General features: G+C 50.5%; 1 protein-coding gene across 8 annotated transcripts in view; it reads right to left on the bottom strand.

Moving 5' to 3' along the window:
• Positions 1-8,682: 8,682 nt before the first annotated feature.
• AGAP1 (ArfGAP with GTPase domain, ankyrin repeat and PH domain 1) overlaps positions 8,683-16,736 on the bottom strand; it is a 631,299-nt gene continuing 623,245 nt past the window's right edge. For all 8 annotated transcript variants that reach the window (XM_064383377.1, XM_064383379.1, XM_064383381.1 and 5 more), the window contains one exon: positions 8,683-16,401. In XM_064383377.1, coding sequence (XP_064239447.1) covers positions 16,198-16,401 — 204 coding nt within the window. In that variant the 3' untranslated portion in view covers positions 8,683-16,197. The remainder of the gene's footprint in view (positions 16,402-16,736) is intronic.

Raw genomic sequence — 16,736 nt, 5'->3', positions numbered from 1 at the left:
CCAGGACACTGCAGGCAGAGCAAGCCAGCAGCAGCAGGAATCGCGAGTTCCTCCTCGCGGCCACTCGGAAGTCGCCACTGACGGCCCATCCAGCTGCTTTCCACCTGGCAACTCTGCGTGGCCAGCGCTGGGAATCAGGGCAGACGTATCAGTTTGATTACAGCTGATGAGTTTCCCGAGCAGTGAGGGGAGGGCAACACTGATTTATTCATTATATCGACTAAACGCTATGTGCAAGGTGTTGTTTTGGGTGCTGGGAGAAAGTGGACAGTGAGCTAGAAGTAGGGCCTGTCCTCCTGGGATCATGTTCTGCAGCGGATGTAGACTCCAGCGGGTGTTGCTCAGTAGCGGTAAAGAAGGTGGAATAGGGGAGGAGAGAGTGACAGAGGTAGGACTGAGTTACAAGGTCAGGCTGTGCTTCTCCAGGGAGATGAGCTTTGAACAGAGACCTAAAGAAGGCAAGGGCCGAACCACGGGGAGTCTGGACAACGAGCTAACGGGGCAGGGGAGGGACGAGAAGGGGACCGCCGGTGCAAAAGTGGGAACTGCTTTAGGTTGTTCAGAAAAAGCAAGGCCGGTGTGTCTGACGGTGGGGGGCAATGCACGGGGTTGGAGGAGCCTGACAGGCCAGATCACGTGGGACTTTGCAGGGCATGGTAGGCGTCTTGCTTTTAGCCTAGAGGGGCCAAGAAGTTGCCTGTGTGGCGAACACAGTGGTTTCATGAGCTTTCACTTTTTTTTTTCTTTTGAGATGGAGTCTCGCTCTGTCACCCAGGCTGGAGTGCAGTGGCGGTGATCTCGGCTCACTGCAACCTTCGCCTCCATGGTTCAAGCAATTCCCCTGCCTCAGCCTCTCAAGTAGGTGGGATTACAGGCGCCTGCCACCAGGCCTGGCTAACTTCTTTGTATTTTTAGTAGAGATGGTGTTTCACCATGTTGGTCAGACTGGTCTCAAACTCCTGACCTCAGGCAATCCACCCACTTCGGCCTCCCAAAGTGCTGGGAATTCAGGCATGAGCCACCATGTCAGGCCGACTTTCACTTTAAGAGGGTTTTTCTGGCTTCCCAGTGAAGATGAAACCTGGGGCAGCAGGAAAGCCAGCTTGGGGCGACTGGAGTAACCAGGAGCTCAGATTTGCGGCAGGGACATGATCAACTCTAGGATGGATCTTTGGAGACGACAGACCAGCCTGATTGGAGGTGGGGAGAGAGAGCAGCGTAGGATGGCTCCCGGCCATTTGGGCAAGCATCTGGGGAGGGCAAATTGCTGCTTCCTAAACGGGGTATATTTAGGAGTGTCGAACTGGGAAGGAATTGTGCATTTCTGTTTTGGGAGTTACACCTGAGGTGACTGTTTGCCATTGGAGGCACTGTTTCTTGGCCACGGCAACACCTATCCCCAGCTCCTTTTTCTCTTTCCCACCATTGGAGCATTTGGCTGGAAGGGACAAATACTTGCTTGTCTAACCTCTCTTGCAACCAGACATGGCCATATGACCAAGTTCTGGCCAATGAGAAAGTCGCAGGGGAAAGTTTCCTGGAAGATGCCAGAAAATCCAGGAATGTCTTTACTCTCCTGATAGAAATGATAGGTATGGCAAGTTCCATCCCTTTATCCCATTATTCTTGCTTTAGACATGAATGTAATGTCTGGAGTCGTGGCAGCCATCTTTTGACTGTGAGGTGGCAACTGGTTTGCTGACGATAGCGGAGCAAAATGAAGGAACTCGATCTCAAGAAATATCATTGCTGAGCCACAGACCAGCTCTGGACTCTCTGGGCTGGCTCTCTTTAAATACGTTGTTATGTAATATCATTAAATGTCTTTAGTACAAGCATTTGTTATTTGAGGATTCTATTATTTGCAACCAAAAGCATTCCTAACTACGTTCAATACCTATTCATCAGTGGCTATGAGTCTAGAATCCAGGGAGCCGCAAGGCTGGAGATATAAATTTGGAAGTCAAAGGCTAATATTGGACCCTCTGGGACTAGATGAGATTGCCTGGAAAGTACTGTGGGTAGAGAATATTGTAGATTGATGACTGAGTCCTGGGGCCTCCAACGTTTGGAAATCAAAGGAGAAGGAGGGGCCAGAAAGGAAACCAAGAGGGACAACAAAATGTGTTGTGTGTGTACGTGTACGTGCATGTGTGAGCGCACACAGCCTCTGCTTTGGGGTCCTATGCTACATGTCTATACACTCCTCTGCAACTGGATTTTTTTTTTGCCCAGGCTGGAATGCAGTCGTGAGATCATGACTCACTGTAGCCTCGACCTCTCAGGCTCAGGTGATCCTCCGAGCTCAGCCTCCTGAGTAGTTGGGACTACAGGCACTCGCCACCACACCTGGCTAACTTTTTGTGTTTTTTTATAGAGACAGGGATTGCCATGTTGACCAGGCTAGTCTCAAACTCCTGGGCTCAAGTGAGCCACCCGACTCAGCCTCTCCAAGTGTCAGGATTACAGGCATGAGCCGCTACACATAGCCAAATGTTTTATTTAATAGTATATTCTGGATATCTTCCCATGTGGCACATGGAGGTCTACACGATTCTTTTCAGTGGCTAATACTAACCCATCACGTGAATATTCCATAATTTATGTGTCATGCATTAAAAAAGACTTCCATCCTATTGTTTAATTGGCACAATTAGCTAACCATTTGGAAAAAGTAAAAATTTCACAAATGAACAATGAATGAAAATTTAAATGTAATAAAATGCCATAAAATAATAGAAGTCTACTAGAAAGATACTGAGTTTTGGATACTCTTAAGCAAAAAATAATTTTCTTTTTTTTTTTTTTTTGAGACAGAGTTTTGCTCTTGTCGCCCAGGCTGGAGTGCAATGGTATGATCTTGGCTCACTGTAACCTCCGCCTCCCAGGTTCAAGCGATTCTCCCACCTCAGCCTCCCGAGTAACTGGAACTACAGGCACCTGCCACCATGCCCAACTAATTTTTGTATTTTTAGTGTAGATGGGGTTTTGCCATGTCGGCCAGGCTGGTCTCTGAACTACTGACCTCAGGTGATCTGCCTGCCTCAGCCTCCCAAAGAGCTGGGATTACAGGTGTGAGTCACTTCGCCCAGCCACAAGAAGGATTTTCTTTTCTTATATATATATATTTTATAGCATTTTAGGTTCTGGGGTACATGTAAAAAACATGCAGGATTGTTGCATAGGTACATATGTGGCAATGTGGTTTGCTGCCTCAGCGTAGCCCCAAAGTCAGGAGTCATAAGAGTAAAGAGTGATTTGAGTTCAGAGTGTTAAAAATCTGCACAAGACACTGAGAGGACCCTGCGCACAAGTGAATCCCTGAATCCAGCCAGACGCAGTGCAGTGCCAAGTTCCCATCATCCCTGCTAGTGCTGTGTGTGCGGGGAGGGGGTAGTTCCCCTTGTACTGTGGTAAATGAGGGCTTTTCTTCCCTCCAGCTTTAAAAATAAACAGATCTTGAAAGTGAGTGCAGCTAGAGCATTGGTCAATACCATATGCAAATAAATAAGTGCTAATTGCCTGCAGCGTCTTTGGATGTCAGGCGCGGTTATTGGACCACATTTATGGGCCAATTAGGAGGCTTACTGGACTCTAGTGGTGATAAATTGCGGCAGAGTGGGTTCTCAGAACGTGCTGGAGACAGCGGGGCTGAGTAACTCCTCCCCACTTGCGGCTGGCGTGGACTCCCAGGCTTTGTCCATTGACAGCTGCACTGTCATCTGCACTGTCACCACGGGCAGGTCCAGGTGCGGCGAGGGCGGGGTGGGGAGCCCCGTGTGAGCCCAGGCTGGGGGGAGCCCGCAGGTCATCAAGGGACCCGGTCCCTGGGACACAGGCCGTGGCTGAGGTTCCAGCCAAGTGTCATGGGCAGCAGAGGAGGGAGGGATGAGCGAGCCTGGCCCTTCCTTCCAGCGGAACAGGGTGGGCCTGGCTGGAATTTGGAAGGAGCATCCCTCGGGTGCATGTCCCCAGCCCATGTTTTGTCCTCGGTCCTGTCACAGTTATAATGAGGTTTCATTTCCTGAAAGGTAAAAAGACCCAAAGAAAATTGCTGCTGCAACTGGACACTCGACACTCAGGTGTTCCAAGGAGGGCAAGGCCGTGGGCATCCCAGAGCTTGTTCCTTTGTTCATTCACTGGTTGAGTCAGTGGGTGCTCAGGCTGAACCCTGGGCCCTGGGTGTAACTCACACTGACCCATGGCCTTGGAGCTCAGGGAAGGTGCGGGAGAGGGGTGAATGATCCCAAAAGGAAAGGCCTGTGGTGAGCACCGTGGAGGGGAGATGGCCAGAGCAAGAGCAGGGAAGCCTGACAGAGCTGGGGGCCGGGTGTGGAGGCCTCTTTGACGGAGACCCCAGAGCTGAGAAGGAAGAAGCCACAGAGAGCGGGGCCTTCCCAGGTGGAGGAGAAGGTGAAGAGCAAGATCAGATCCCTGGGAGGGACAAGAGTTGGGGAGAGGAGAACATTCAGGAGCCAGCAAGGTTCTCTGGTGGAAGAAGAGGGGGCTGAGAGGGCGGCAGGGGCAGGCCTGGCCTTCTGGAAGGTTCCCACCTGTGTTTGGAGGTGGTGGTCAGGAGTCAGTTTGAACTTTATTTCTTCATATTCTATAACTTACAATTTGGTTTGCTCCTTATCACAGTGATTCCTAATTTTTATTTTATATATTATTTATTTATTAGAGACAGGGTCCGGCTCTGTTGCCCAGGCTGGAGTGCTGTGGTGCAGTCATAGCTCACTGCAGCCTCAAACTCCTGGGCTCAAGTGATTCTCCCACCTCAGCCTCCTGAGTAGCTGACTACAGGTGTACAACACCATGCCTGGGTAATTAAAAAAAATTTTTTGTAGCGACGAGGTCTTGCTATATTGCACAGGCTGATCTCGAACTCCTAGCCTCAAGCCATTCTCCCACCTCAGCCTCCTAGAGTGCTGGGCTTATAGGTGTGACCCGCGGTGCCTGGGCTGCTTCGTAACTTATAATCAATTTGTTTTCAGGATCAAGGTAGTTAACCAATGGTTTCTCCAATGTCAGCATGAGTGAACAGTTTATTAATTAAAACAACCAAACACTTTCTTTAAAGTCTGTGGCAATCTGTGAGCTTCAAGATGTACCTCAATGTAACTTTTTACAATACAGGTTAAGTATTGTTTATCCAAAATGCTTGGGACCAGAAGTGATCCGGCTTTTGAATTTTTTCAGATTTTGCAGTATTTGCAATGAGGTATCTTGGAGAGAGGACCCAACTCTAAATACCAAATTCATTTGTTTCACACGTACCTTGGACACACAGCCTGAAGGTAATTGTATGCAGTATTTTCAATAATTTTGTGCATGAAACCAAGTTTCTTTTGTTTTTGTTTTTGAGATGGATTCTCGCTCTGTCACCCAGGCTGGAGTGCAGGGGCACAATCTCAGCTCACTGCAATCTCTGCCTCCCGGGTTCAAGTGATTCTCCTGCCTCAGCCTCCTGAGTAGCTGGGATTACAGGTGCGTGCCACCATGCCCAGCTAATTTTTGTATTTTTAGTAGAGACAGGGTTTCACCATGTTGGTCAGGTTGGTCTTGAACTCCTGACCTTGTGATCCGCCTGCCTTGGCCTCCCAAAGTGCTGGGATTACAAGCGTGAGCCACCGCGCCCAGCCCAAACCTGTCACATGAGGTCAGGTGTGGAATTTTCCACTTATGGCATGATGCTGGTGCTCAAAAGGTTTTGGATTTTGGAGTATTTTGGGTTCCAGATTCGAGATGTCCAACTTGTACATGCTAATGGAGAAAACAGAAGCAGTAACGCATAAAGAAGGAAATAAAAACCACCTAGAATTTCCCAGAGAAAGACAGTACTGTTCATGTTTTGGATATTTTTTTCCTGGATATAAAAATATCTTTAATAGAGATCACTCCTATAAATACTTTTACCGTAATTTTTTTTTTTTGAGACAGTCTCGCTCTGTCACCAGGCGCTAGGCTGGAGTGCAGTGGTGTGATCTCGGCTCACTGTAACCTCTGCCTCCTGGGTTCAAGCGATTCTTCAGCCTCAGACTCCCGAATAGCTGGGACTACAGGCACACACCACCATGCCCGGCTAATTTTTGTATTTTTAGTAGAGACGGGGTTTCACCATGTTGGCCAGGATGGTCTCGATCTCTTTACCTCGTGATCCGCCCGCCTCGGCCTCCCAAAGTGCTGGGATTACAGGCATGAGTCACCACGCCCAGCCTATCCTGATTTTTTATTTGTATTATTTCCGCATGTGATAAACACTGTTTGAAATGACTAAATCATCTTCCCCTTTATAGAAGAACATGATTACTTAACTCTCCCCTTGTTGGGCTTTGACCATAGACATGAACATTTTTAGGCCAATGTCAAAGTCTTCCCATTATTCCCTGGCCAGATTCCTAGGCATTGAATTCACTCATGTAGTCAACAAACATGTATTAAACCTCTGTTGTGATGAAGGTGTGGTCCAGGTTCTGGACTCCTGGGTCACGAGGGAAGATTTTGAGAGTCTTTGTGCAGGATTCCATGTGGCTTCGCCGAAGCGCCGTTTCCACCAGCAGCGCGTTTGGGTTCGTCTCACCGTGGCCTGGCCAGCACTGTGTGTGATCACAATAAAAGTCTTGGCTATAAAATCTAAACATTCAGTCTTGCTTTTGTGACCTGCCTGAGAGCTCCCCAGAGCACTTGGCTTAAGTACCTTGGTCTGGGAGGTGATTCACTTTCCCACCCCTGGGGCCCCGAGATCTCCCAGGAGGGTGGCAGCTATTCTGAGGTTGACTTAGAGCCCTGAAGGGAAGGTGGGTGTGGACAATGCTATGGACAGAGGGGGCGCCACTGAGCAGCAGCAAGGGCCGGGGTAGCATGCCCGCCCCGCCACCGGTGTCTCTCTTGGGGAGGGAGTGTTCTGTGTGTTGACCAAAGGGTGCTTGTGAATGTTGGGAACCAAGAGGGCGGCGGGGCAGGGAGGTGAGCCGCCTTTTCAAAACTCCCATCCTTCTACATCACACCCCCCATTTCCCAGCATCCCTTGCAGCCCTGAGGGACCCCACCCAGTCTGGTCAGTAGTGTGTAAGTGGAGGTATTGTGGGTGGCTTCTGGGGAAGCTGATTAAGAGGGACCGACCCAGCTGCCTCCTCCCTCACCTTCTTCCCACCGGAACGCGGATGCTGGAGGTGCACCTCTTGGGAGTGCCCAGAGGTAACAAGCACCCAGGAGCCACGGTTAACCAGATGGCCAGCAGGAGGCTGGGCCCAGCAGACTCTGCAGCTGTTGGCCGGCCCAGGCTTGCCTCCCTCCAGGCTTCTTTTGGGAGGAAAAATAAACCATTTATTTAAGCTACTGTTTTGTAAATGACACTAAATTCAATAGATAAGCAATTTTTTTCCTTTTTGAGACAGGGTCTCACTTTGTCACCCAGGCTGAAGTACAGGGGCATGATCTCGGCTCACTGCAACCTCCACCTCCTGCACTCCAGCAATCCTCCCACCTCAGCCTCCCAAGTAGCTGGGATCGCAGGTGTGCGCCAGCACGCCCGGCTTATTTTTTGTGTTTTTAGTAGAAATGGGAATTAGCCATGTTGCCTAGGCTAGCCTGCAACTTCTGGGCTCAACTCAGCCTGGTACCCTTGTGCATGAGGCCTGTGGGTGTCCTGGGACTGCAGGTGACCAGGTCTGTGTGCTGGGTGAGGGGCTGCCATGTTGGGGCCATTCAGGAGGCATTTCATGGCACCGTGGGCTCCCATGCTATGGGAAAATTTCAACAGAAAATGTCACTAATGTGTCGTGAGATCATGAGGTTCTCTGTTTCTTGAAAGGAAGAGTAGGGGAAGAGGACACCACTGTGTCTGCAGAGAGGAGTCTCTGGAAGGCATTCCCAAAATCAGTGGTGGCATTTTTTTGTTTGTTTGTTTTGAGATAGAGTCTTGCTCTGTCGCCCAGACTGGAGTGCAGTGGCATGGTCTCAGCTCACAAGCGATTCTCCGCATGCACCACCACACCTAACTTATTTTTGTATTTTTAGTAGAAATGGGGTTTCACGTTGGCCAGACTGGTCTTGAACTCCTGACCTCAGGTGATCTACCCATCTCGGCCTCCCAAAGTGCTGGGGTTACAGGCATGAGCCACCGCGCCCAGCTAGTGGTGGCATCTTAAGATGAGTTTTGCCTTCTTTATAGTTTTCTGAATTTTTTGGGGGGGGGGTGGGGTGGAAGATTTAATGTATTTTGTATGCAAAAACGACAGTAATATTAATGATGATAACAGTATTAATAGGAGAGTCCTGGGGTGGGTTTACTGCTAGCCACCTGCTGGGAACAGTTCTCACAATGCTCCTGGGGCACTGTGGCTCAGTGCAAAGATACAGCAGAGGAAGCTGGAACTTCTGGGCCCAGCCAACCCTGGCTGGGGAAAGAACACCCTCATGGAGTTTCTGTCCTTGTAAAGGAAGAAGTTGGAAGAGACACTCCCAATCTCTTTCCTCATTCCAACTACCAAAGCGTGTGCCGATTCCCTGGGGCCTGGGGCAGTCCCTCCCGGCAGCGGACGGAGCCCGCTTTCTCTCTGATTTACCCTGCCTGGGCTTACAAACACAATCAGTTGTGACAAATGACCAACACCACCACCACCAAAAAAAAAAAAAAAAAAAAAAAAAAGAAAAGCAAAAACTCCCCCGAAGCAGCGCAGACGTATTTTCATTTCTTTATTAGAAGGAGGCCTCTACCCCGTAGCCGCCTCTCTGTTACTTTACACATCTTTTTCTTTTTCCCTTAGAATACTGTACAGTGGACACAAAAAAATCCCAAGGCAGGAAAATACAAACTGACATATTTAATCAAAACAAGATCATATGAAATAACAAGCAAAATGAAATGTCTGTCAATGGTTTAATTACAGTACAAACAATATAAATAAAGCATCATTGAGTCATTGTGAACCATAAAGTTGCTGAATGAGGTAATAGAAAACCACCAAAAAAAATAAAATAAAATAAACCCATCTGTGGATAAACCCACGCTGCCTTCCATCTCTATACACTATTTACAGAAACAGAAAACCGGCTGCAGGGTGGGTTGGCCTTCCCTGCCCCCGCCTAGAAGTGCGTCTCGGTTGTCACCTTTGACCTGCTCCGGCTCCCCTTTAGGAAACACACCCCCGTGGCAAGATGAGAACCGAATTCCAAGCTGGCAGAAGGGAAGAGCCAGGGCGGGAGACCCGCCCCTCTCCAGGCTGAGCCCCACAAGGGCCTCCCCAGCGCTCAGGCGCTCAGGGCTGGGACGGCTGCAATCTGGAGAATTAGATGTATTCTAGACACAAAAACTCATTAAGGAGGGAAACTGATGCTTTTCAAGTTTGCAAGAAGATATTTTTTCTAACATTACAGTGCTGGTCCCTCTCGCCCTGTTCTTAACGCCACGAAGCAGCTTCTAAATGCACTCTGCCATCCACCATGCCAGTGCCCACCCCTCTCGTCACCTGTGCACCCTCAAAACAGCCGTGCTGAGACCCTGCTTGGACCCCTGGGGTTGGGTGAGGTCCCTCATGTGCCAGCCTGAGTGGTGCGTGAGACCCGCTCCCCCGACCGGCCCTGGCTCACAACGCCCTTGGAGCCTTCTCTGTTCTCCCACCCTGAGAGCCCAGGCAGGACATGCATTTTCCCAGGCACCTCCAGGAATGTCAGGGGACAGCCCAGGGCCGTGGTGCTGGGCGGGGGGCTGGGCTGCCTGCCAGTGTCTGTGCAAGGCCCATCAGGATTCCACACGCCTGGACCATCCTTCCTCAAGTCCCGAGGCCCCTGCCACCCTCATGCCCAGCTGCTGACCGAGTGGACTTCCAGTGTGTTCCGTTTGCCACAGCTCTCCAAGCAGCTCAGACACTAGCTTCCTGGGCCAGTGTGGACCACTCAGCACCAGGGAGATGAGAGTTTAATCTCATTTAGGGGCAGCTGTTCCGAACAGCTGGTGTGTTACGGGGGTTTGTTCCAGTGGGAAGAGTCCCCTGTGCACTCACACCCCGTCTGGTTCCTTTCTTTCACCTGCATCTGAAGACAAAGGTCATGGAGTTCCCCCCACAGAACATTCTAGAACAGTCCGACGTGGACTTCGACAAGGAGTGTCTATCATATGGCTTCACCATCCTCGGGTCGGGCGGTGGGGGGTGCTCTGTACAGACGCTCTGTGCCAGGCCAAAATGAAATGCCCTGTGCCAGGCCAAAATGAAAAGCCCTGAGCCAGCCTCTTTCACATTCATGAAGGCATCCTGTTTTGGGCACATGGCACAGCTGCCCAGCCTGGGTGTCCCAAGGCCGGATGCCACAGCTGCCTGCTGGTCTCACCCAGCACCCATGGGCCTGAGTTCTGGGGCTTCCAGAGCCTCAGACAAGAACAGTTCTACCCAACAGGCGCAAAACCCCAAACCAAGTGCTGCCATGTTACACCAATACCAGCACCTCATAGGGAAAGACAGGAAGGAGGGGTTTTCAGATTTACGTTTGCTTACCGCTGCCCTGGGGCGGGTGTTTACTGTACTGGTGAACCTAAATACTTTCTCATGCAACTCACAGATTTAAAAAAGACTTGGTGGTTTCACAGAATCCCTTTCCAGAATCACCTGCCGACGCACATGTGATTTGAAGAAAGCCACAGATATACTGATTAAATGGGGGGGGGGTATTAATATTTCAATCATCTATTTAAGGGCAGTATTTCTCTCTAAGGGGAAAAATGTTTGTGTTTTGCAACAGTAATATCTAAGTAAATACTTCTTTCTTTATGGAGAGGGGAGGAGTCTGCCATAGGGGTTCCTGTCTAATCACAGATGGGCGCTGGCCATTTCTCTCCAATCACAGCGCAGCACCCCCGGGGCCAGCGATCACGGTATCTCTGTAACTGTGTTGGAAATACCCATCTGAGGACTGATTCTTTATGATCCAGCCACTCCAAGGAGATACACCTGCGCCCCTTCTCTCTCCCTCATCATGGGAGGAAAGCTGACATTTCATTGGAATGTTCATGGTTAAATGACAGAGGACCCATCCCCATGGGGCACAGCAGGGCCGGGACAGAGCTGCCCATTGGGCTAGGCAGGGCAGGGGGTCTCTCGGCCCCACTCGCTGTGGATGGTGCCACCTGGGCATGCTGGCCTGGCCTGGCAGGATGGGATGGCATTAAAGACACATGACTGTAAGGGCTCCCTGAAGAAAGCCACTCAGGAATCCCAGCGTGAGCCATGGAAGGTGGGAAATGCACGCCTTGAAGCCAAAGGCCCTTATTTAGCTTTTTGGGGAAGGATAGGGGTGACAATCATTCAAGATGTGACTTCACAACACGTGAAAGCCCCGTCTGAGGCGGCAGCTGGAAATAAGTATTTCCTTTGAAGGAAAGAGGTGTCTCCAGCACTTTTCTACCTGAACTCCTTCCTGACTGCTTTTCAATTTGTTCGCTTGAAGGCCATAAATACAACCCCACCTCGTTCTAGAAAAGTCTCCACAACCGTGTTTGGAGGGGTGAGGGACGGAAGCAGAGCGGATGCCATGCGGGGAGAAGCGGCCCATTTGGGTGCAGGGTTTGCTTTCCAAACACCTTCGCCTCCTGAGTAGTCACTGAGGCCTGATCATACCCCATCTCAGGAGGAGTTACATAGCTGCCAGGCTTCCTAGCTGCCGCGGCAGGAATGTGGATTTCCCCTCATTTCCAGATCATCCTAAATGCAGCGGGGAAGAGGTGGAGTCCTGGGCGGCATGGGGACCCACAGCACTTACGGCACAGCAGAGGCTGCAGGTTGAGCAGGTCACTCCGTGGGGTAAGATGAGCCCACCAAGTTCAGGCACGAGACACACTGGGAGGCTGGGGAGGGGGAGAGAGGGCAGGGCCTGTAGCCCTGCACGGCCGGGCCAGCCCGGGGTGCCCTCCAGCAAGCTCTGATTTCAGACGGGAGGCCCAATGCACGCATGAGTCACAGCAGCTCATGGCGACGGGAAGGTGGCATCTGAAGGGAGGGATGCTGTCCACACCAACACCACAACAGTTTCAGGGGGAGACGGAAGAGGCGCCTTGGCCCTGACACAGCACCCGCGAACAGTACGAGGGCAGAACTCAGCCTCTTCTTCGCCTCCAGAAAATCAACCTCAGACTACAAAGCAAAAGATACATGTTGAGAAAAGTGGGCAGGTTCTGGAGGGGCTCTCGGGGAGCAAGGGCCTCCTCCTGGGCACCTCCCCGACCCTCTGATCCTGTTCTCCACATGTGGAGGCCCAGGGCAGGGCCCTGGCAGGCTGAGAGAGGAGGCCCCGGGCTCTGCTGGTGGCAGTTGGCAAATGTGCCCATCATGGCCTCCCTGGGATGCAGGCTGGGGGCCAGCGTCACCAGCAGGCAGGTTTCCCAGCATTGTGCTCTGGCTTTGGTCCCATCAGTGTTTCTGTTCTTAACAAGTGCTCCTGTCTCCCCGGCATCCTTCCCTGGGCCAGGTGTGAGGCTGACATTTATTACACTGGTTCGAAACCTCACTGCACCCTGCAAGTTTCACAGATGAGGAAAAGGAGCCCAGGAAGCTGGGTGCTTGCCCAGGGCTGGAGGGATGGCAGGGCCGGGTGAGCCTAGGGGTCCGTCTTCCTCATCAGACCATGTTTCTCCCTAGTGAGGTTAGAGACAGCTCCTATGCAGACATAGGGAATGGCCCTAAATGTGCAGATGTCACGAAAACCAGAAGAGTGGTATCTACGTTGGATGACAGAGGCCGGAACCGAGCAGCCCTCATCAGGCCGGGCCAAACCTCAGAAGAGGGAGCTTCCATGCAAGGCTCTTGTGCTGAAAAGCCACTGCCCAGAACTGGCCTGTGGACTGGGGTCCCCGAAGGAAATGCAATTCAGTAAGATCCTGCCCTCTTCTACGTCTAATAACCCCTCGAATGGCAAGCAACCCACCGCCTTCACCTGCTTTTCCGACGCATATACATCGTGCACACACTTGGGAGACAGGACAGTGCACCTGGTTTTGGGGCCGATGACTCAGGAACTTGTCACCTGCTCACCCTTGACTGCTCATTTCCTGAGATGAAACAGACGGACCAGGGACCAGGACTGGAGCACTTTAGTTAGGCAAGCCATCCGCCCACCCCAGCACCTGGGCCAGAATCACCGCGTCCTGGCCCCGCAGGCTTCCCGCTGCACCCGGGTCTGCATCACACGTTCCCCCGCTGCAGTTCAGTCTCCGAGAAGCTGAGTGTGGGGGAGCAGATGTGTCCAGCTCCCCACGGGGTTACACGGGCTGCTCGAGTGCCTCCCCCGGCTGGCTGCTTCTCATCAAGGGGGACTTTTTATTCTGCACAGGAAAGGTTAGGCGGGTCCTGCACTGCTGATCTCCTGTCATTGTCACGCCACAGAACTGAACATGGAAATGAACAAGGAAACTCGACCCCCTTCTCAAACGAGTTATTCCTAACTCCGCCCTCGGTCCTTGCCTCTCCCAGCCTTGGTGATAATTAGCTTCAAAGTGGGAACCAGAGTGTGGTCAGCAAAGGAAGGACTTCTGGTTAGACACTGAAATACGAACAGATTAGCCACCCGTCTTCTTTATTTGGAAAGACCCTCGAAACTGCCTTTCCTTCTGCTACCAAAACTTGGGCCCTAGAAAGTGGCCGCTGCGTGGAGCAGATGGACGTCACTGGGAGTGGCAGGGGAGGGGCTGTGTTTTCTAAGGAGGAGTCATGGCGGCCCGTGTGGGCAGGGCTGGGGCCGGGAAGGGAAAAAACCAATCTAGCATTCAGGTTGTGGAAGGCAAAGCGAAACAAAAAGTCATTTGGGAAAATATTATATTATAAACACATAGAATAATATGTACACACTCATATACATCCGGAAGAGAAGCCACAAGGAATTCCGTTTCTTCTCAAAAGAAGGCTTCGCTATGATAAAGCATTCCTATAGTGGGTATTGACTACAGTGAAATAATTTAAGAATTTCGTTTGTACTAGATCTGTGTTCACTACAGAGAGTTACGGTAAAGGCTGTGTGGAGGCGAATGTGGCTAGTGGATTAGAACACGAACGCGTTCTTCAAAAATAGGCAATGACCTTTCTTCTCTATTCACATTGACAACAGCTACACAGTGATGAAACGCAGACTGAAAAACCGAGTGGCAGGACGATGGGACTGCCGTCAACGTTCTCAGACGTGTGGCTTCTGGACCTGTTAGACTTTCAGATACGAGTGATCGCCACTTAGCTTTGTTAAGATTAGAAATTTCCATGAAACACTTACCCACATATAAATTCTGTGTAAAGCTTTATTTTTTCCCCACCTACTTTAATTTTTTTAAAAAGTGAAAGAAGAGGAAAAGCTCTTATAAAACATAAGGTTTAATATACGAGAGCAGGGAACACCCCGGAGGCTGCCAGCACGCGTGGCTTTGCGTTTCTGTGCTATGTGAGTCTAGTGTCCTCGTCTGCCATCGTGACAACCCTTCCCCACACTGTCATACTGCCAACGGGCTCTGGGCAAAGCCACCCCGTTTTCTTTTTAACCTGGGGGATGCCATGGTTTGGCTGACTACGTTTGATGACCACCACTGAAGGCAGCTGACTTTTGAAGCGGCCGGGTACTCGCACAGAGGGCCGGGCTGCCAGGTCAAGGTCGTCTGGTTCTCAGGAGCCAGTCTGTGCCATAAAACCATCGGCAGCTGCCTTCTTAAGGCACCTCGGTCTGGCATTCAGAAAACCACCCCATCCACCAGAGCCCCTTGGTCTTGGTTAGCAAAAGCCATATCTGATCTAAATCATGTTTTCAATCACGAGAAATCACATTCCTTCTTTTCCCTTTCTAATATACTCCAGTGTGTCTTTTTTTCCCCCTTTCTCAATTTTAATAAGCAAATTGTACCACCATCTTATTCTGAGATGTTCCTTTTTAAAAGCTGTAGATCACATTAATGGAAGTGTTTACTGCTGGGAATATTTTCCATGTACAATGATCTGTAACCCTCTTATCTCAACTAGTTGCACATTATTAGTTCACATCCAGTGCAATTTATAAATTAAGAGAGGTGCCATTCGTCTGTACAAAAATCAATGCATATTTATGAACTTCTTTTATTCAAATATATTTTCACACATCTGATCTAAATACATAATACAGAAGCCTGTGCGACTTGGGCAATGCGGCCCAGGAGGGCCTGAGACGAACACGTCCACCTCGGCAAAAGGACATAAAATCTCTCTTACGGTCGGAAAAAATAGCCTTTAGTGTATTTACTTAGTTTACGAAATATACTCGAAATGCTATTATTTGCTGAATTTGTGATTTCCTTTTGAATTTCTGAGTTATTCTTATTTATTTTTCCCATTTTGTTTTTGCACCAAAGAGACCGCCGTCAAATAATACTCAGCGACTGATTTCCTCTCTTTGGACTGAAAAATTAAACAGATACTAAATTATGACAGTGAATTTAGAAAGGAGGGCTCCAAGGGCTTGAAAGAACATGTCTGGGATAATATGATGCTTCTAAGAGTATTGCAATCACATCGTGGCAATCACCAGAGCGTGCCTCGTAACTACCTCCTCGGCTAATATGCTTTCTTCTCGGTGATGACTAATCATGTTCTATTAAACAGCAGTAATGCTGGAAGAACTCAACTATACAAGTGTAATGAAGCCAGTATTCTCCCTGGACAGATTAGCTACAACTGATTTGACACATACCATCATAGGGGCTTCAAACCTGACAAACTCTGTGCTTGCTTCTGATTTATGCCGTCAAGCTCCTCAGAGAAGAGATGGAATCCAAGTGTTCCATTTGGTAGAGGTGAAATGTACTCATGTGCTTAACTGCCAGTTAAGGAAAGTTGCCCCTTCTCCTTGTTCCTCGCCTCCCCTCCCCATCACGTCCCCATCTCTTGTGCCACCAGGACAAGGGTCCTGCGCCGTGTGCTATCATCAGAGAGCCGAGGCCCGACGCCCTCTCCTGTTTATGGTTTAGGGGAGTTTATGCAAAGGAGCCGCTTCTTCTGCAGTCTCCCGGCCGCCTCTTCGCCCCTCGAGGATGTCCAGGTTTTGTGATTTTGTCTGGGGTGAGGGTGGGTGGGTGGGTGAGAGGAGGCGACCACCAGGAAGAGTGAGGGCATGCGACAGGACTCACGTGCTGCCACTTCCGAGCAAGTATGTGGTGAGGCTGCCGCGTGCCGGGTGCGGGCGGGCGGGCACGGCTGCCCCTCAGATGATGGTGGGCACCCTCCCGCTGCTGTTGTTCCGGTTATTGTTTCTCCTGGACAGGTTGGGGGTGGCCATGAGCACGAAGCGCTCGTCGGGGCAGCCATACTGCAGCAGCACGTCGATGCACTCCTGGCTGGAGGCCTGCCGGGCGTAGGCCAGCGCGGTGTTCCCGTGGGCGTCGCGGGCCATGATGTCCACCCCGTACTGTGGAGGCAACAGAGCCCACATTAGTGTCATAGGGCTTGTGATGAAGGAGAGGGCAGGGAAGCTTTCTCTCAGCCCTTGCACCTGGCTTGTGTTGGGACCGTGGGGCCAGCTACAGAACTGGCTGGGGCGCTGGAACCTGCTGGTGGCAGCCTGCACCCGTGGCCAGTGTATCCTTTTAAGGAAAGAACGTGTCTTTTTTTTTCAACTGAAAGCCCCTCCTTTATGTAATATTAAGGATATTTCTGGGATAACTTTAGCTTTGCTGTTTCTATTTTGACTTTCCAATCGTGCAAAGAAAAAAAAAATCGTTTTGATCTCAGAGGGAATTTTCA

This window comes from Aotus nancymaae, unplaced genomic scaffold, assembly GCF_030222135.1.
Source record: "Aotus nancymaae isolate 86718 unplaced genomic scaffold, 86718_ANA_hifiasm-v0.15.2.pri h1tg000031l, whole genome shotgun sequence".
Lineage (NCBI taxonomy): Eukaryota > Metazoa > Chordata > Mammalia > Primates > Aotidae > Aotus > Aotus nancymaae.
Note: the sequence above shows the minus strand (reverse complement) of the source record. Positions and strands in the feature narration are given on the sequence as shown.